The 21859-nt window shown below is 38.5% G+C and overlaps 1 protein-coding gene across 1 annotated transcript; it reads right to left on the bottom strand.

The window, feature by feature from the left end:
* Positions 1–548: 548 nt before the first annotated feature.
* On the bottom strand, positions 549–21795 carry faf2 (Fas associated factor family member 2). Its single transcript, XM_052015166.1, has 11 exons — positions 21090–21795; positions 18930–18998; positions 18512–18646; positions 17842–17918; positions 17432–17570; positions 16200–16285; positions 14657–14748; positions 8086–8263; positions 6011–6182; positions 4992–5135; positions 549–3754 (listed from the first exon to the last, which is right to left on the bottom strand). The coding sequence occupies exons 1-11, from the start codon at positions 21156–21158 to the stop codon at positions 3572–3574; spliced, it is 1344 nt and encodes a 447-aa protein (XP_051871126.1). The 5' UTR covers positions 21159–21795; the 3' UTR covers positions 549–3571.
* Between the last annotated feature and the right edge of the window lie 64 nt (positions 21796–21859).

The raw sequence follows: 21859 nt of genomic DNA on the forward strand, positions 1-21859 counted from the left end.
TCCCAAAATACATTAATTAGTGAGCAACTTCTGAAATGTAGTTACAGTTACATTGTCACAAGACATAGCAGCCAACTTGCAATAAGATCCCACAAAGATGAGATAATGAATACTTAATTTTTGTTTAGTAATCTTAGATGAGTGATAAATATTGGCCTTGCTAAGAAAACTTCCCAACTTCCCTTTAAATCCCACCCATCTGAGAAGGGAAATTGGCATTGTGTACTATATCATGCCAAAAGTCAGCATCTTTCAGATTGTGCTCAAGGCTCTCGACTGACAATTAATTATTTCTGAACAGGAATGATAATGGAGATGCTAGAGACTGATTTTGTATAAATAGGTTCATCAGTGAATTATACATTTTATAAGCATAAAGTAAAATGCAAGGTAAAGTGTTTTGTTAACATTGCAGTGAATGAAATTCTAACAGGACACTGGCAACACATATATAAAACAAATAGATATCTTGGGTAATGTGAATCTATTCACCCAAATTATAAACTTAAAACACAAGAATCTTAAATTACAAATTACTCACACATTCCTCAAGTAATAATTATTTTGTATTCATTCAACTTCAATAAGTTACAAGACATGGGTCAAGTATCTGAATTTACAGCATCATACATAGCAAGTTCAATTTCAGATTGAGCATGGAGACTTATTTTCAGAATTCAATTTCAGATGCAGTATCACTCAATGCCCTATTCTTGTTTATCTTTTTAATCATGGTAGAGATTTTGGTTTTGAAAATGGTCATTTCTAAATGAACAGAAAAATAGTAGCAGGTTTTGGCATTAGTTTGTATTTAGCTCGCTTAATTCTCAGTGCCTGTCACAAGTCTATTCACAGTCTGAACAGAAGTGGTTCAAAAATGTGTTCCCTCCAGAAATGTATAAAAGTGACAAAGAAATTGATTCAAACATTTGCAAAGGAAAGCCATGAAATGCAGGAAGATTATCCTCTGACAAATTAGCAAGAATAATTAGCTATGTCTTTAGAAAAATTGCATTTTCAAAATGGCTTTAAAAATAAATTTTTAATTTTGAGTAACTCATTGAATTTGGCGCTTTTAAAAATAAAGGTCTGAGAAACATTAAACTTCAAAAGAAAAACAAATGTGGTCCTTTAGAGAACATTTGCCTCATTTTTCTCAAAAAGACCATCAGGAATATACTTTCTTACATTTTTACAAAAATTATTACAACAATAGTCTACATGACCATTAAAATATCCAAGAAAAAAAAATTATATTTGCATGTCAGACTGATGGGAGTACATCTGCTAAGAGACGCGATTTTTTTTTAAAACCACCCAGTCCTAAAAAGTCAATACTTGTTTCATTGTAGTTTGCCCCAACTAAAATTTAGAACTTTACACCAACTGCATCAAATTGGGAGCCAACATCCTCAGAAGCATTGGACATAACACAAAGCAAGGCAACAAAATTTATGAAGTTCCAATATTTTCTGGTAAAATATCTATGATGCAAAATACCTTATTCTGCTCGGAAGACATTTGCTCTACATATCCAAATCCCTAATCTATCCAAGCTACCTAATAAGTAAGCCTCATACACAAACAGTAACAGAGAAGCTTCTTTTGGCAGCCACAATCTGCAGATCCTCACTTGTATAATCATATACAAAACGTTTAGATTGTAATTTTGTTTTGCAGATTATGAGCCCAATACGAAAACCCAACAAACAACCTGGTCCATATCTATGGAATGTAATGGCAATTACAGGAAAAATTCAGTAATTGATGACAGCAAGCACATAACAAAGACTACCAAAACCATAGTCTATGATGTCAGACAGGTTTTCTAAAACTAAAAGTACAAAAAGCAATCAAGGTTGCAGTTTAAGTCTAAAGCATTGAAGGAACTTAAAGCCAATACTGATCATTTTTGTACACTACTACGTTTTCAATGAACTTGTATGAATGCCTATGGCATCTGGAAATGTTGACTGCTTTGGATATCAAACATAAGAAACAAAAGTGATGTTGAATAGTATTATAGATTTATATAAAAAATATATTCAAGGTTAACTACGCTTTAAACAGAAAAGCAAGAAATCCTAAATTTGAATACTATTAATCTAGTTAATGTAAGCAAACTCAAATTGAACACATTTAGGTTCACACCACACAATAAAACTTGGGCATCTATCTTGGAGTAGTGTATATAGGCACTCCATAATAATCAAACTTATATTCACAATTCATAAAAAATTTGTAAGTATGCGTATTCAGAAAAAATAGCTACAAGCACCTATCTAGGGTATGGTCTGACCAAAAAGAGGAAATATGTCAATGCTATCACTTCATTATAATTAAATGAGCCAATATAATATTAAGGCCAACAGCTGTTTTGGTGATAAAATAATTTCATTATTGGTTACCACCTAATATCTATTCAAGATCGAGACACAAGTCATATTGCATCTTGGTAGAACAGCAAAACATATGACAACATGCAAATGATCAAGATGCTATTTAGTGAAAGAAGTGCAATAATCCTAAACAATATTCCTAACCAAACAGTATCGAAGCAACAGTACATTTACGATGCATTGCAACAAACTGATAAGGAGGCCATTGGGCACATGGTTTAAAAAGGAGGGGGGGGGGGGGGGGGGCGCCGTTCTCCACTGAAAGTGTTAATTTCCTTGGTCGTGTTCTCACAGGAGGCTATAAATATGTATTTTTTCCCCAATAAAATAAAAACATATAACACTATAAATAGGTGTAACAAATCAGAAATTGATGCAACAGTATCTGTACAAATACAGTGGTGGAGAATGGCGAACAACAAACGTAAACATTGGCAATGACAGGAAGCTCAGAAGGAACAAGTGGGTGAAGACAATATAGACTTTTAATGCTCATCAAACTTGACTAAGCGGACTGTGAACAGCTACTATCAGTTGTAATTAAGTTACAGAAAATGGTTTAAAAACAAATCTATGCATACAAAAATGATTCAACACAATAAAATTCTAAAACAGTTTTAATTTAAACTGTTGGAATAAATTACACCTCGAGGACGACAAGGCTGCTCAGGTATTAAACGTGGAGCAAGCTCTAGTTACCACAGGCACTATAGGCTGACAAGCTACTTACTGAGGCTTCACCATAGCAAAGGCCATGGTAATAAGAACTTAAACCAATTCAGCTTCCAATAATTCAATAACAGCCAACCCTCCTTTGGTCTAATTTTTCATCTTTTTAATAGAAATACAACATAAATATAAGTGGGGAAAATAAAACCAGCAGAAAGGTGTTGGGACCCTCCAATGGTGCAATCTGGGTGGAGAAATGGGTTCATTTTTTTATATACTTTTTTTAATCTTCTGATGGAAAACTGCTCAACATTTCAGGTTTTTTTTTGTTTAGAAGTAGAATATTGATGGACAGCGCAGTTCATCCCAGGAAATGACGAGCAACCTAGCTGCATAGACCTTTGTCAACGTGTGCAGCAGAAACTTGGCTCGTTTGTGAAAAAGTCTCTGCAATCCTTTATACTGTGCAGCTATTAAAACTTATCCCATTGTTGGTGTCTGATTCAATCATCAGTAAGATCTTGAACAAACAAGACTTCACAGCGGCTCAATCCTGCCTGCTGCAGAGTTGGGGGGTTCGGCTCCTTCTCTGTGGGCAAGCAGGGGAGCACTCTACGTGGAAAGTTAGCAACTATTTGAAATTTCTCGGGAGTTTCTTTCAAGGAGAACAAAAAGTCATATATTACCTAGAATGAAAGAACAAGTCATTAATTTTTAGGAAAAATATTACAAAAATATGCAACAGCCCTTTTCCCCCTTAGCTTTCCCCATTCTTGACACAGATTCAATGAAGCACAGCTAAGTATAGAAGCACATGTCTACAAGTGCTGGTCATGCACTGGGACCTTTCTAATGCGCCCATTATTCATGTGCAAGGCTTACTCACTAGTTCCACACAAGCCTAGAGAAATAAAGGACTGCAGATGCTGGAACATCAAGATGAAAAACACTAAGATGCTGGAGGACCTCAGCAGGCTAGGCAGCATCCTTGGAGAAAAGCAGCCCGTCAATGTTTCGGGTCAGGACCCTTCCAAAATGTTGACTACCTGCTTTTCTCCAAGGATGCTGCCTGGCCTGCTGAGTTCCTCCAGCATCATCGTGATTTTCATCCACACAAGCCTAATCTTGTTCTTCACAACATCCACACAGGTCTATTTCGAGAAGACATTACAAATAGAAATGAAGAGCAGAACCCCTGACAACTTTCTCAAGTTTGCCAAGGCCATATGTAATGTTAATACCACAAGTACAAAAATGAGATTACCACCAGAGATCAGGGAAACTGATGACCTATGTAGTCCAGTTAACTAATGGGCAAACTCATGCACACAGCAGGGATCAAATTTTATGGACACAAAAATAGTAATGGTATTTGCATCTACATGCTGGTGTACATCTTCTAATGCTTTAATTATAGAGTTTCAACAAATGACAATACTAATTCAACTTTCAACATTGCTCTGTATTTGGGAGAAATTGCCCAATACAGAAAAAGAAATGTTTAAATTAACAAAAGGCTTTAAAAGATCTAGTTGCCAACTTTTCAAATCTAAACTGGGGAGAATTGAAAGGAGGTAATGTTGGTGAGCAACAATGCCAACCAATTGTCCAATATTGCTCTTGTACCTGCCAAAAAGATCTGTTTTTATACAATAACTAGAATCACAAAATTTCAATGTACACGCTTTAACAAGCAAGCAGAATGCAACTCTAAATTAAAAGAAGTTTCCACAGCAATTTACTAAAAACTATTTTGTTTGCGTGCTAATAAATGAAATTGTTAAATGTTACTTGTTATTGGCTTATTAGACCTGTCGTTAGCTCATTTCCAAACATGCCCCCATTCCCCAACCATAACCCATTGCTCTATTATTAAAAGGAAAGCATTTGATTATACAAATAAAAAGCACAGAAGATTCTTACTGTCAATGACTGGGTAAATAGAAATCGTCGCTCCACACGAGTATCATTTGGCAACTTAAAGACAATCTTAACACTGTCTGGATGGTCTGGAAAAGGCTCAGGGGGAAGACGTTCAGACTTTCGTTCCTTCTCTTCCTGCAAACTCTGTAGTCACAGAAAAGAAATGTGTTTCCCCCATTAAGTTTATACAAAGATGTATTATTACATTTAATGTCAATTTATGATAATTACCTCATTTTAGGAGTCAAGCATTTTGTGGATTGAAATAAGAATTCACTGTGTGGTTTGTACATACAATGATTCAGCCATGGCTAGTTTCAGAAATCATGATCAAACTCACGTCAGCACATTACAGAGGGTCTGACAACATTGGGATCTGTAGAAGAACAAGCTACTTCATCTGAATTTAGAGTCACAGGGTTAAACAGGCCCACTGTGACTGTGCCAATGGCAGGCCAACGTAGCAGCAGATACAAGTCATTCAGCCTCTCCAGTCTGTTCCAGAATTCAATACAATCATGCAAAGAGACTGCAGATGCTGGAATCTGGAATAAAAACAGACTGCAGGATGAACACAGCAGGCCGAGCAGCATGTGTGGGGAGAAAGGTCAAAATGTCGACAATTCCTTCCCCCCGTCCCCACCCGATGCGGTTTAACCTGTTGAATTCCTCCAGCAACTTGTTTTTTTTTTTGGCTCCTCATCACAGCGATCTGCATTTTAACTTCAGCTACCTGCTTCAGATGATAAAGAGCAGGAAGCAGAGCCAAATTTGTTTTCCATTACTTATTTGCACTGGAAATTCATTTTAACCTAACACACCAAGGTCATTTAAACCAGAGACAGTCACGGTTTGTATAGCTGATAATCATTCCATAACCAGATGGGCTATCAGGATACCAAGTCTTTGGTTACACATTAACATCAAGACAATTACATCACACATTGACTTACAGAATGAATGAAAGTACATACTTTAACAAAATACTACAGCGTATTTTCTTAAACTAGAAACCTTACTCGTTGTCTTCTTTCTTCTGCGAGCATTTGTTGCCTGACGTCCTCTTCTGCCTTTCTCCTTTTTTCTAGTTCTTCCTTTCTCTTCCTTTCTTTTTCCTGATCAGCACGAAGTGAAGCCAAATAAGCTTCATCTTGCTGCTGTCTCAGCACTTGTGTCTGATTCCTCTCCTCTCTAAACCAAAAGGATGAGAACAGCAAAGATAGGAGCATTGATCAGCTGTCAATGGGCCCCCAACAGTTTTAACTGCGTGTTATTTACATGTCAACAAATCAAACGCTTTTGCTAAAGAACCATATAAATATTGGCAAAAATCAATTAATATGGGAATGTAAACAAAGTAGGAAAGTGGTCTAAAAATAAGATCTACTTCTCTTCTAATCCATCAACAAGTTGATACCTGCCACACACTGCCTGCAGAGACCTGAAAACTCTCCCTTGTGAAAATATAGCAAAAAGTATTCCTGGTAATGTTAATAAAATCCAGGGTAAAAAAAAACATAGCAAAATTTAGAACAGCTTCTATCCGTTTTAATCACTAGCCTTCTGGTCAGAAGTGCACTCAGTGACCAGAGTTGAGATAAGAAACATCAGAGCCCGACCTCAAGTCCAAACAACATGGTGCAGAGGAAAGACCACATTAAGAAATTCCATTTTAGAAATTAAATAGAGATCTGAATAATGCAGTAGAATAAGATAAAACAAAAATGATTAAGCATCATAGCAAAACTGAGATCCATTTCCTTCCCCTCCTTTTGCTCATACTCTCTTCGTGAAGATTTGAAGCATTTTGAATGTTTCATTTCAAAACAACCACTTTTGATCCTTCCTGATGCTACCTGACCAAGATGAAGGAATTCAGGAAAGGGAAGTCGGGAGAACACACACCAGTCCTCATTGAGGGGTCAGCAGTGGAAAGGGTGAGCAGCTTCAAGTTCCTGGACATCAACATCTCCGAGGATCTATCCTGGGCCCAATATGTTGATGCATTCACGAAGAAAGCACGCCAGCAGCTACACTTCATTAGGAGTTTGAGGAGATTCGGTACATCATCAAAAACTCTTACAAACTTCTATAATGTGCAGTGAAGAGCATTCTGACTGGTTGCATCACAGCCTAGTATGGAGGCTCCAGCGCACAGGGTTGCAAAAGGCTGCAGAGGGTTGTAGACTCAGCCAGCTCCATCAAAGGCACAACCCTCCCCACCATTGAGGACATCTTCAGCAATCAGTGCCTCAAGGAGGCTGCATCCATCACTAAGGACCCTCACCATCTAGAAAATGCACTCTTCTCGTTACTACCATCAGGGAGGAGGTACAGGAGCCCGAAGACCCACACTCAATGATCCAGAAACAGTTTCTTCCCCTCCACCATCAGACTTCTGAATGGTCCACAAACGCATGAACGCTACCTCATTGTTTCTATTTTTGCACTATTTTTGTAATTTATAATAATTTTGTGTCTTTGCATCGTACTGCTGCTGCAAAACAACAAATTTCATGTCATACGTCAGTGATAATAAATCCGATTCTGACTTGCTAAGTGTTTCAGAATTCCAGCATCCACGGCATTTTTGATTAAGCAAAATCAAAATTGAAAATAAAACTATTTAAATAGTTTCCTAACCAGAATTAACTACACTTTTTAAAATTCATACTCTGCCCCCACAAAATTAGCTCTTAATGCAGTGAGCTCAATAATGTTTTTTCACTGCTGAACCCTGAACACAATTTAAGACACTGGTTATTCAAGCTTAGGTCACAAAGAGCAAGAGGAAACCAAGTTGAATTCACACACAATAGAGCTGTGCTATACCCAACCTGAAAGTAGCTCATGCCAAAAAGTTCAATCCTGGTACTAACTTTACTGATTTCAAACAAGTACTTGTATACAAAACCTTAATCACCTGAATTAGCCCTCTGTGAAGAATCCATCCACTGTTTTATTGTATTAAGATACATTACTCCCAGAGTTGCATTTATCCACATCGTGGATTTGGTTGCAATGAATGTAAATCTAGATACCGAATGCAATCATTTTGAGATTAATGGAGTAGTACTTTTCTTCCATATCTTACCTATCAAGTCGCTCTGATACCAAATATGTAGCGTTAGCATCCATAATAAATGTTAGTTGATTGACGAAGTCTTCTGCCTGAAGAAGACCTTCCAAACGACCAACTACTGTCATCCTTTGCTCTTTCAGCATAATCATTGCCAGAAATGGATAGGTATTCTCCCGTAAAGCTTGAGATACTGAAATATATAACCATGTGTTAGTTCACTTTTGAAAAATTAAAGCTTCTCGTTATCCCACTTTTTTTGCCTTGTTACCACCACCCCTGCATTTACACTGTGGACCTCACATACGGAATCATGGACCAGCTGATCCCATGCTTCCAGGAGTACAAATTAGCATCTCTGCTTGAAATGGGCACCTCACCGTCTGAATCTTTTTCATCCAGGCCACAGCTGCGCAACAGTCCACTAACCAAATACATTCCACTGCATCTTTGTTAAAATTATGATCCAATCAAAATTTTTATTTTGTAGAACCTGGACCGGTTTTCTAGTGATCAACTAAGTTGCTTCATCAAGTTCAGGCCTACAGGTCCATGCTGGCATTTGTAGCTCATTTGAAGCTCATTTGAGACTCCTCCCATACTTCACCATACTTACACTTTTACCTCTTTCCTTAAACTCACTCATGCCATTCACCTCACCTGTTCCTTTTCATGGCACAAACCTGATAAAATGCTAACTCTGTTTTTTTCTCCACAACTGCTGTTCGATCTGCTGAGTATATCCAACATTTAGTGTTTTTAATTCAGATTTTCAGCATCTGCAGTTTTCATCTTAAATTATATTGATGAACTTTAACCTGATTGTTTCTTTGCTGAACAACAGAAGTACAACAAAATCAATAGCAGATACTGGACTAAATGTACTATATTTAAATGCACGTAGCATTAGGAATAAAGTAGATGACCTAGTGGCACAACTACAGATTAATAAATATGACATTGTGGCAATCACCGAGTCATGGCTTTATGACAGATGTGATTGGGAACTAAATGTCCAGGGGTACACAGTGTATAGGAAGGATAGGTGGGTAGGCAGAGGGGGTGGTGTGGCCATGATGGTTAGTAATGATATAAAATCAATAGGAAGGACAGACATTGGGTCAGAAGAGGTGGAATCCTTATAGGTGGAGCTAAGAAATAGCAAGGGTAAAAGGACAATAGTAGCAGTTATATATAGGCCCCCTAATAGCAGTCAGGAAGTGGACTATAAGTTGCAGTTAGAAATAGAAAAAGCGTGCCAGAGTGACAACATTAAGATAATTATGGGGGATTTTAACATGAAGGTGGACTGGGAAATCCATCAAGGCAGTAGATCTCAGGAGAGAGAGTTTGTGGAATGTCTACAGGACGGCGTCTTGGAGCAACTTGTTGATGGGCCCACCAGGGGATCGGCTGTTTTGGATTGGGTGCTGTGTAACGAACCAGAGGTGATTAGGGAACTAAAAGTAAAGGAACCATTAGGAACTAGTGATCACAATATGATTGCGTTAAGTTTCAAATTTAAGAAGGAGAAGCTGATAACTGGTGTATCGATATTTCAGTGAAATAAAGGAAATTACAGTGGCATGAGAGAGGAGCTGGCCCAAATTGATTGGAAGAGTAAGCTAGCTGGAGGGATGGCAGAGCAGAAATGGATGGAATTTCTGCAAGAAATAAGGAAAATGCAGGATAGATATATTCCAAGAAAAAAGGTTTTGAATGGAAAAAAGGCACAAATGTGGATAACGAGAGAGGTGAAGGCTAAAATAAAAGCAAAAGGGAGAATATACAAGGAAGCAAAAATTATTGGGAAAACAGAAGACTGGGAAACTTTTAAAAACCTGCAGAAAGAAACTAAGAAGGTCATTAGGAAAGAAAAGATGTATTATGAAAGGAAGTTGGCAGATAACATCCGAAAGGATACTAAGAGTTTTTTTTAACTATATAAGGAGTAAAAGAGAGACACGGGTTGATATAGGACCAATCGATAACTGTGCGGGAGAGATTATAATGGATGATAAAGAGATGGCAGAGGAACTAAATGAGTATTTTGCATCAGTCTTCACTGTGGAGGACATCAGCAATATACCGGTTAGTCAGGGGTCTCACAGAATGGAACTAAGTTCAGTTAAGATTACTAGAGAGAAGGTGCTAGGAAAACTAAATGGACTAAATAAAGACTGATAAGTCTCCTGGACCGGATGAGGTGCATCCCCGGGTCCTGAAGGAGGTGGCTTTAGAGATAGCGGAGGCACTGGTGATAATTTTCCAGGAATCGATAGACTCTGGCATGGTTCCGGAGGACTGGAGGGTCGCAAATGTAGTTCCGCTGTATAAGAAAGGTGGAAAGCAGCATAAAGGAAATTACAGACCTATTAGACTGACGTCGGTGGTGGGAAAGTTATTAGAATCTATCCTCAAGGATGTGGTTATGGAATACCTAGAGGTGCAAGGCAAGATAGGTCAAAGCCAACATGGTTTTGTGAAGGGAAGATCCTGCCTGACCAACCTATTGGAGTTTTTTGAAGAAATCACAGGTAGGGCGGATAAAGGAGAGGCAGTAGATGTTGTGTATTTAGACTTTCAAAAGGCCTTCGACAAGGTGCCGCACAAGAGACTGATTAATAAGATGAGAGGTCATGGAATTGCAGGTAGGATAACAGAATGGGTGGAGCATTGGCTGGTTGGCAGAAAGCAAAGGGTGGGAATAAAAGGATCCTGTTCTGGTTGGTTACCGGTTACTAGTGGTGTTCCACAGGGGTCAGTCTTGGGGCCGCTTCTTTTTACCCTGTACATTAATGATTTGGATGATGGAGTAAATGGTTTTGTGGCTAAGTTTGCGGATGACACCAAGATAGGTGGAGGAGTAGAGAGTATTGAGGAGACAGGAAGGTTGCAGAGAGACCTAGATAGTTTAGGAGAATGGGCAAGGAAATGGCAGATGAGATTCAATGCTGAGAAATGTGCAGTTGTACACTTTGGAAACAGAAGTAAACAGGCAGATTATTATCTAGAAGGGGAGAAAATTCAAAGTACAGAAGTACAAAGGGACTTGGGCGTACTTGTGCAGGATACCCTAAAGGTTACCACCAGGTCGGATCGGTGGTAAAGAAAGCAAATGCTATGTTGCATTCATTTCAAGAAGTATAGTGTATAAAAGTAAGGAAGTGTTGATGAGGCTCTACGGGGCACTAGTGAGGCCTCATTTGGAATACTGTGCGCAGTTTTGGGCCCCATATCTTAGGAAGGATGTGCTGATGTTGGAGAGGGTTCAGAGGAGATTTACGAGGATGACTCCCGGAATGAAAGGGCTTACACATGATGAGTGTTTGTTGGCTCTTGGACTGTATTCACTGGAGTACAGAAGAGTGAGGGGGGACCTCATAGAAATATTTAAAATGTTGAAAGGACTGGACAGAGTAGATGTGGCCAAGCTGTTTCCCTTGGTGGGTGAGTCCAGGACCAGTGGGAACAATCTTAGAATTAGAGGATACAGGTTTAAAACAGAGATGAGGAGAAATTTCTTTAGCCAGAGGGTAGTGAATTTATGGAATTCGTTGCCACGTACAGCAGTGGAGGCCCGATCATTGGAGGTGTTTTGAGGAGAGAGATAGAGAGAGATAGAGAGAGATAGAGAGAGATAGAGAGAGATAGAGAGAGATAGAGAGAGATAGAGAGAGATAGAGAGAGATAGAGAGAGATAGAGAGAGATAGAGAGAGATAGAGAGAGATAGAGAGAGATAGAGAGAGATAGAGAGAGATAGAGAGAGATAGAGAGAGATAGAGAGAGATAGAGAGAGATAGAGAGAGATAGAGAGAGATAGAGAGAGATAGAGAGAGATAGAGAGAGATAGAGAGAGATAGAGAGAGATAGAGAGAGATAGAGAGAGATAGAGAGAGATAGAGAGAGATAGAGAGAGATATAGAGAGATAGAGAGAGATAGAGAGAGATAGAGAGAGATAGAGAGAGATAGAGAGAGATAGAGAGAGATAGAGAGAGATAGAGAGAGATAGAGAGAGATAGAGAGAGATAGAGAGAGATAGAGAGAGATAGAGAGAGATAGAGAGAGATAGAGAGAGATAGAGAGAGATAGAGAGAGATAGAGAGAGATAGAGAGAGATAGAGAGAGATAGAGAGAGATAGAGAGAGATAGAGAGAGATAGAGAGATAGAGAGAGAGAGATAGAGAGATAGAGAGAGATAGAGAGAGATAGAGAGAGAGAGAGAGAGAGAGAGAGAGAGAGAGAGAGAGAGAGAGAGAGAGATAGAGAGATAGAGAGATAGAGAGAGAGATAGAGAGAGAGAGAGAGAGAGAGAGAGAGAGAGAGAGAGAGAGAGAGAGAGAGAGAGAGAGAGAGAGATAGAGAGAGAGATAGAGAGAGAGAGAGAGATCTAATTAGTCAAGGTATCAAGGGATATGGGGATAAGGCCGGAAATTGGGGTTAGAAGTGTTTTTTTTCCCTCTTTGCACCCGCCCCCCCCCCCCCATTTCTCATTTCTTTCCCTTTCCTTTGGACCAAACTCGATGGGCCGAACGGCCTACTTCTGCTCTCGTCTTGTGATCTTGTGAGTGAATACACATTGTGTACAGTCATGCAGCACGAAAATAGGCCCTTTGGTCCAGTGATTCCATACCAGCCATCAAACATCCATCTACACTAATTCCTTTTTTATTATTCTTCTCACATTCCAAACAACTCCCCGCCACTACCAGATTCTACCACTCTCCTATATACTACAGGCAATTTACAGTGGCCAATTAACTTTTCAACCCCAGTTGTTTAATAACCCACAAGACTCCATCAAGTAACTTTCACTCTTTCCTACAGAAAAAAGCACCACCTTTTTCAAGTTTTTTCCCCAGACATTCTAACCATCATTCCAGCAATGTTTTTATTTGAACCTTCTCCAGTACACCCACTTTCTTTTTAATAGTACACCAGCCAGAACTATTCACAGTACTCCCAACCACATTGTTAAACTGTAGCTGATGTCTTACACGACTTCCCTGTTTTTAAATCCTAACCCTCAAGAAACGAACCCATGCTTAATTTGCTTTTATTAATGACCTTATGAACCTGCACTCTTTAGTGCTTTGAGAACAATAATTGTTAATTCCTTCTGTCCCTCCATCCCCATATGTATGTGGCCTCCTTTTGTTTCCAGGAAATGTAGTACTTCAAAAGAAATGCAAATGCACTTGAGTGTATGTAAATATGTATAAATAATTTATCTATTGGTACTGGATGCACTTCCAATTATCACACCCTCTAGTATTATAATGACAATTAGTAATAACTATTTATACAATGCATGTTGAAACTACTATATTGGTCTTTCAGTTTTCTCCACTGCTATAGCTGCTGTGACACAACTGTAAAGAAGTTCTCTTTTGGAACCCTTTTTTTAGCTTTATGCTTTTCCCTGCACCCTCTGCAAAGACACACCTTCTTGCACCCTTTTTACATCTTTCATGTCACTAAGCACCAAATCTGTGACTTCCTGACTGCATGCCTTTCGACAAACATCCAACATCTGCCCCTTAGTTGGTCACTCTACACCTTCTTTAATATTAGCTGACCTGTGGCCTTTTTACCCTGTTTAATAATCTTAGTAGTTTTTCAATTCAATTCTTTAATGTCTTTAAATATTTACAAAATAGGATTTTAATTCAAACGTTTTATATTTTCTACTTTGATAAGTATGTTCCAATCTTAATTAGCATTCTGCATAATGTTTAAAAAGTTAATTAAAATTGCTCCCTACTTTCCTGTGAGGATTCTTTAATGTGATTGGTTGCTCAGCCAGCTCAATGATATCACAACCACTAGGCATCAGGGATCTCTTTTAACTGAGGTGTGACAGCAGCAGGTGTTGACCAAGGGAAGTTTGTCACCACACAGACTGTTAGATCTTTGTCAGGCATTTCTCTCCTCATTCCCCTAACCTCAACTTGCAACAAGGTCAGCCAGAAATGTCATTGCCTTGCCACTAATTATATATTGAGCATTCAAAGCAGAACTGGCCACTAATATTACCAAAAGGAATTAAGAAATTGCACGTTGAATAATGTTGAAATGCTCCAGGAAGCTATTGAAAGGAATGGAATTGCCCAAAGAAATTAAGTTATCACTGGCATCGGTCTGGTAATTAAGCCACAGCAGTCATGCTCCAGTACCGGAAGGCTCCTTGGAACAAGACATCTCATGAGCAAAGATATATACAAAAAAATGTGACAAACACATCACTGTAAATAACACAACAATGAAACACAGAAAGAACAAACACCATGAACCGGGAAGGCATTTGCATTTAAAACAAGGGAATGCAAAAAATGGCACAGTTATGCTACAAAAGTTCAATATCACGATGTGGGGACTCAAGATGAAAAATCCAAATCAATTATTCATCCAACTATTGTTTGCATCAGAAGTAGTTATTAGGGACAGATAAAGAAATGTAGCATTACCCATTAAATTAGGGCAGGATTTTACTTTTTGTGCAATTAACTCATTCAATTAAAAAAAAAGGTACATTTCATTAGAATACCAGCAGAGTGTATTTCCGTAAAGCTAAAAGCACTTACCCCTATAGCCTTCTGGCTTACTAGTGGAACAGGCCCAGAAAAGCATCCTAGTGTTGATGAAATTTACAACCTCTGGAGAGCACATTGTATTACTGAGATAGAAACAAACTGATATTTAGTTATTCATCAAGGATAGAATATTCACAACTACCACCCCCCCGCCCCCCCCCCCCCCCCCCACCCACCTCTACTAACAATCTTATGCAGAGGCAGATACTTCATTGGTGTCCTTTCTTCATGTGGCTGTCAGTAACCTGATGTGATACCCCTGTGGTAAAATATCCTTCTTAAGGAGACCTAGACATACATATAAAGAATGGCCACTTGGATTCTTACTGCAGGCATCCTGATTACTGTCAAACCATACTTCAAAAAGTAATGAAAACTGCAAACTGGAAAACAAAATTGCTCTTCATAATGAGCCAATCTGTGCAGTGCAAATCTAGAATTTACTCAAATCAGAATTTCAAACAGTCATAAAGTGAAACTTCCCTCTGCAGTTGTTCAGGACACCAGTTATTATAGAGATACAAAAGGACTGCAGATGCTGGAATCTGCATGAAAAACCCGATGATGTGGGAGAATTCAGTTCATGCCGAATTCTCCCACTTTAAGTAACCTCCACCACCCCCCCCCCCAACATGCTTCTCTTCTTCCCTTTCCTAGCCTCTCTCTTTTTTCTACCTTTTCCCCCCTTTCTCTCCTAACCTTGACCCATCCCCCGGTGGATCTGCTCTCCCCTCCTCCCCTGCACCTACCTGTCACTATCTCTTCCCTGCATCGACCTATCACCACCTTGTGCCCACCCCACCTCCCCTCTTTTGTCCACCTATCACTGCTCTGCTTTTCCCTCCTATCTATTGGGCTTCCCTTTTTCCTATCTTCAGTCCTGAAGAAGGGTCCTGACCCGAAACGTCGACCGCCTGCTTTTCTCCACGGATGCTGCCTGGCCTGCTGAGTTCCTCCAGCATCATCGTGTTTTTCACCAGTTATTATATACTACTCCCAAAGGGGCCAAAATGAATCCTTGCCCCAATGAACATTCTGAATCAATGAATGCACATTTTCATCCAGAATTATCACCATTTACACAGCAACAAGTATGGAATGATACTTCCACGGTCTCTGGAATAGTATTTCTTTAAATATCCAACTTAATTTAAAAAAAAAGCCAGCCAGCCAGTTAAACAGTGATAGAACCCTATCAGTTTGTCATTCTGTATCCATATACAATTATAGTATTTAAGGCAAACATCAGCAGCCAGACAGACTCTCCTTGGTTAACTTGGTCTGTTTACACATCAGGATACCAGCAGCCACCTATATTTTAAAACATCATTAAACAAAGAGTAGTTTTGATTTCCAGCCACTGACGGTAAATCAACAGAGCAGATAGAAAGATGTTTGCTATTGAAAAATGTAAACAATTTCCATGTGAGTAGTTGTTGTATTATTGAAAAAAATTCATACAAAAATGATCAATGTGTTGGTTTTGATTAAATAACAAACCAGAGTTTAGGTACGACACACTACACTAACTTACCGACAGAACTCATCTGTGTCCTGATGGTCATCTCCGTGAAGATAAACTAATAAATAACGAAGCTCCCGTTTGGCATCATTTAGTGCCTATATTCAGGATAAATGGTAAATGATTATTAATGAGAGGTTAAAGATGTACAATAATCTTCCTATCCAAATGTGGAAACAAACAGCAAAAATAACTAACGAAATTTGATAAAGAAAAAAAATTGTTGAACACTTAAAGCAGAATTTTGTGTCTACTTTTTACAGAAATGGCTTGGGTAAACTAGAAAATCTAACCAGTACATTTAATGGTTAGTGGCATTAAAACAAATGCCAGCATCTCTGCTGGAATTCAGCTTAGAACAAATAGAATTGTGTTGTTTCGTATACAAGCAGACGATTCGGATCTGCCTGGCATGACAGTGAACACAATTAGCTTCATTGAAAAATTGTCCATGTTTCTACTCTTAATTACTATTCAGATATGCCCTTGTGTACATTAGCCATAAACATGATGTATTCCATGAAATAAAGACCTAACAGTACTTATTAGGTGGGTCAAATGTAAAGAATCGTTCCTTTGACCAAGCATCAGTCTCAACTAATGACTGAAAGCATTAGCAAAACAATTCAAAAGAAATCCAAATTTTTATCATTTTCTATTAATATGCAGAAGGGCTAGGCTGTACAGTGCTCTGTTCACAATGTTGTGCAAGGAACAAATCCACAAATCTTGTCTCATGAAAATGTCCACCTGGGAGATGACAGATCCATTTAGAATGTCAAGCTGATGACTTAACCTTGTACCTGTAAATTTCCTGCAGTTTTATTTGTTGTAATGAAACTACATGGTCTTCCTTTCTGCTTACTTAGAGACCTGATGCTCAATCAGTTTGCAAGTCACACTGCTCCAGTACTCCAACAGCACAAAAGTTTGTGATGTACAGTGCATAAGCAATATTATATACTTAATAAGAGAATACTAATTTTCAGTGATCTAAAGCACGTGCTGGTTTCTAGTGTGGAATACAAATAAAACAGATTGTAGAATAACATTAATTGTAACAGCTATGGCTTCAGAAATTGCACTTCAAGTGGTTTACCAATAAAGTCATGAGGAAATATATCTGCAGACCTAAGAGTGGTTACAAGGTAGAACTTCAAATCATTGGAACTGCAAAATACTCTCAACATTAAACGTTACATAAAACCAAAAACTCCAAAATAAAAATGGACATTTGTACAAACCTGGCTGTAGGTTCCTTGATAGAAGACTGGATGGATCCTCCCATATTGTTCCTCAAAATTCTGAATGAATGCAACTACATCTCCAACAGGGTCAGTTACACGGCTCCGAGGATCTGGCCGAATAAATCGTATTGCAAACCTATACAAAACAAAGAGTTTAAACTCAAGACTTTTTTTTAAGAAATAAATATATTTAAAACAAAATTGGTATTGGTTTATTATTGTTACTTTTACCGAAGTACAGTGAAAAACTTGTCTTGCATACCGATTGTACAGGTCAATTCATTACACAGTGCAGTTACATTGGGTTAGTACAGAGTGCACTGAGGTGGTACAGGTAAAATCAATAATAGTACAGAGCAAAGCGTCACAGCTACAGAGAAAGTGCAGTGCAATATCATAGATCTCACCTAAAAATGTCCAGTAGCGTGTAATAGGTGAATCGGAATGGAAGCATTATCAAGTAATAACTCCATCCTAAGAGACCCTGAAAAATTGAACAGGCGTCATTAATACCCATAAAGATGAAACTATACAAACTCAGTTAGATACTGTAATCCAAAATAAAACTTCAATTTCAGTCTAATTGAGCACACTAGGTGCTCACATTGTATTGAGCGCACTAGGAGGACGCACTTGAGTGCACTGCCTCACCATACTATCTATGCCAACCTACAAAGGATACAAAGCTACACTGCATACATGGAAGAAAGCTTGTGTAATTCAAACAAGGATTTTGATCTAAGAAATCCCTTTTAATATCAAATAATTTCCTAACTTAAGTAATCTATCATAGCAAAGGTAATGATTTATCCTGCCGTCAGGTCCATATGGAAAATGAATACAAAGAAATAAAATGTGACTTGTTCATGACGCTAAAATTCAATACACCTTCAATTATGAAAAATAGTCAATCATTTTATTAATAGAGTTACAGAACTAGCACAGTATGCTAAAGAAATCAAATTTAGTTATAAACAACTCAAAATACAATACTACAGTACAATTTCAATTGAAATCCAATGAATTTTACAAAATTCATTTTAAAATTAAAATCAAACAACTGCAATATGTACTTACCCTGGGCTGTGGCCTTGAAACTACATAACTATAGACCCTGTGGTCAGCTGTGTGGACTTGAAGTGGTCGAGACGAAGGTGGGTTGAAGACGCTGGGTACTCCTTCTTGTTCATTTAACCTATCTTGAACAGCTGCCTGGAAAATGGGATGGAGGGGGTTTACAAGAAAAACTTGGATAAAGAATAAGTCCAATCATTATACAAACTCCATTAAAAAGGACTGATTTATCCATCCAACACATTACAAAGTATATGGTTTATATTAAATGTACCATTCATGTTACGTTAATATTAACATCCATTCATCATAACAAAAAAAAACAGACTATAAATAATTTTAACCTTAAAATAGGAAACATCAATACCATAAGCCAAAGATAATGTCTTACAGATATAGTAAGGAATTTGCTTCCTTTTACCTCAATATTCCAATGGTGCTGTTCCAGTGTGCGTCGACATTGGTCCATTGAGTCGATACCAGTCAAGTCCTTCAGTAAGATGTAGAAATGAAAATCTTGTTAAAATGAAACAGTGCAAATAGCAACTTTGCAGTCATTTTTTTAAAAAAAACTTCGATATGTGCTCTGATTCTTCAAACTGCTGACTGATAATTTATGAGTTCTGTCAGGCAAGTTTCCTCTAATTTTTACATTTTCATCCAAAAGTCATCTTCTGTCATATAATTTTGATCCCTCCGAATCATTTACCATTAATTTAGTTGACTCTAATTTGTCTCACTGCTTACCCAATATACAGATTGGATATACAGTTTGATTTTCACCAATATTGTAAAATCAAAGACATCGACTTAACAACAAACTCCATTTCCTACCTGTTAACCATTCCTCTCATTAGTAACTGTTTGAAACTGGGCAAGATCATTTGCAACTTTGGTGTTGTTCCTCACTCCAAGATGAATTTCCAACCATACAACAAGCTCCAAGACCAAAATTACCTACACCAACCTCCTTACCAATGTCCATTGTGATGATGCCTCAATTCATCCACTGTCAAACTCTTAACTGTGTTAATGTTATGTTTATGCTCTGCTGGCCTGCCTCTCTTTTCATTTCAGCCAAAAGTCTGTTGTAAATATCTTAACTTGCACAAAGCCTCACTGCTGTGCTGGCTACCTTATGCTCATATTGGGAGGCAGCAACAGCGCAATTTAAAACTATCTTTGCACCTTCCTACTCTGATCCCTTCCAACCCTATTAGATTTAAAGATCTGTGCTCCTCTAATTCTAGGATCTTGTGCAGTCCCATTTCAAAATAACATTACTTACAGCCATCATGCCCAAGCTCTGCAATTCCTCCCCTTAAACTTCCCTGACTATGGTTTAATCAAGCTCCTTGAAACCTAAACCTGGATAAGCAGTTAGTTATCTGTTGTAAAGTTGTCTTATTCGACCAAGTTCCCAAAATTTTAATTTGATGAACAATCATGTTCAATGTCTTGACTTTTTCTTGTACATTTGGGTACCTTACATTGAAAAATGCTGCTGTTGATTTGTTCTATATAAACATTTAATATGCCATACACAAGTTTAAGGTTATACTTTAAGCTATTAGCAGCTTAGGAACATCAAAACGATGTCAGAATTGCCTTTTTCTTTTCTTGCTCTCCTTATAAGGGATACAGGAAACTGCCCTGCCTCTGCAACCTTCCATTCCATCACCCAACAATGGCTGAGGAAACCACAAGTACATTAAATTTCACCTGTTTTTGCATTAGCTGCAGTTGCATTGGCGATCCAAAAATACGCAAGATCAAATGCGATTTTTCATACCACTAGATTTAAACTATTCAAGTTTTGGCTGCAAAGCCATGCGGCTGCAGTTCCTATTCACTGCAACTTATTGTTTTTCCAAATAATTACCATAAAATCTGAAGTGCTCCTTCATTTAATATTTTGCTTACCCGACACCATCTTTGAGTAAATCCTATAACTACTTCTAGAAATAACTTTTAGATTAAAACATATTTTAATATGCCCATACGATTATATTTTAATTCTCAATTTCACTTCATACAAAAACCGTATACAAAACATACAAAAATATTGAAATAGTGAGCTAAAATGAATGCCTTCGAAGAAGTTTCTGTATAGTATTTTAAATTGAAGTTTTAGTAAAAGTGTAAGTACTGTACTGTGGATTCATTATCCATCAGCTCTACAACAAATCTTTAGTAAATTTCATTTAGTCAAAATTACCACGTTTAAGTATGCATCGCCCGCAAAATGAAAGTTGAATTGGTTACACTTAGCATTTGTTACCAGGTAATGTTTACTTAGTACTTAACGCGGATGAAATCAATTTTACTTTATCAACCGTTAACATTCCCATTGTTTAGAATATTTTAAATAAAATTGTCACTGACAAATTGGGGCGAGGGTGGAATAATTCGTGTCAGATGGGGCTTCACCATAAAATTTTAAGAGTACAGAAAATGCCACAGGTGCAGAGACTTCAGCGTTTCAGCATGATTAAGTAAATCAAATAAATGAATTAAAAAGTGGCCTGGAAAAGCAACCTGTGTCACTTTCAGTAGTATTACGTTATATGAACAAATTCACCTGAAACTGCAACAGTTTCTCTGTCTGTTCTTGCGTTAGTTCCTCCTCCTCATTCCCAGGCGCCGCCATCTTGGAGTTTGCGTTACAGGCCTGTGCGGAAGTAGATGATCTTTGGGTAAAGTCACATTCGTAAAACGCAAAAACCACAGCCCAAGAAAATTCAGCTTCTAGCCTTGCGCTAAGGTTCGAAAACCAAACCAGGCATTTCTGCGGATCCAGATTTGGATTTTAATGCGTTCGTTCCCAGCCAGTGCGCCAGTGGCGAAGGCAGCCGAGGCTCTTCGGCAACTGTCGGCTCCTCCCTACGTCGACCTCAGCCAAATAGACGCGAGTGGTGGAGTGGCAGGATTGTGAAGTTCCGCTCTTCGGAGGCTGATGCAGCGCAAGGACGGTGGTGCTGTGGAATCTGCAGCGTGCGAGAACGCGGCGGCTCTCGGATCCGGGCCGGGGTTCGAGAACGCGGCGCCTCCCTGATCTGGAACAGGGTTCTAGAACGCGGCGGCTCTCGGGACCGGGCCGGAGTTCTAGAACTCGGAACGCGCCAAAATTCGGAGACCACTTCCAACGACACGTGTCTCTTCGTATGCTTTCTTTTTTAAAAAAAACTCCTCCGGAAATATTGGAAGACGGAGGCCAATCACGTACAACATTGTGTTTAATCGCTGACGTGCATTAGCCAAGGGAATCATTCAAATAAGAAATAAAAACAGGAAATGCAGGAAACACTCAGCGGGTCAGATAGGATCTGGTGCTGCTGAATGTTTCCAGCT

Source organism: Pristis pectinata, chromosome 4, assembly GCF_009764475.1.
Source record: "Pristis pectinata isolate sPriPec2 chromosome 4, sPriPec2.1.pri, whole genome shotgun sequence".
Taxonomy (NCBI): domain Eukaryota; kingdom Metazoa; phylum Chordata; class Chondrichthyes; order Rhinopristiformes; family Pristidae; genus Pristis; species Pristis pectinata.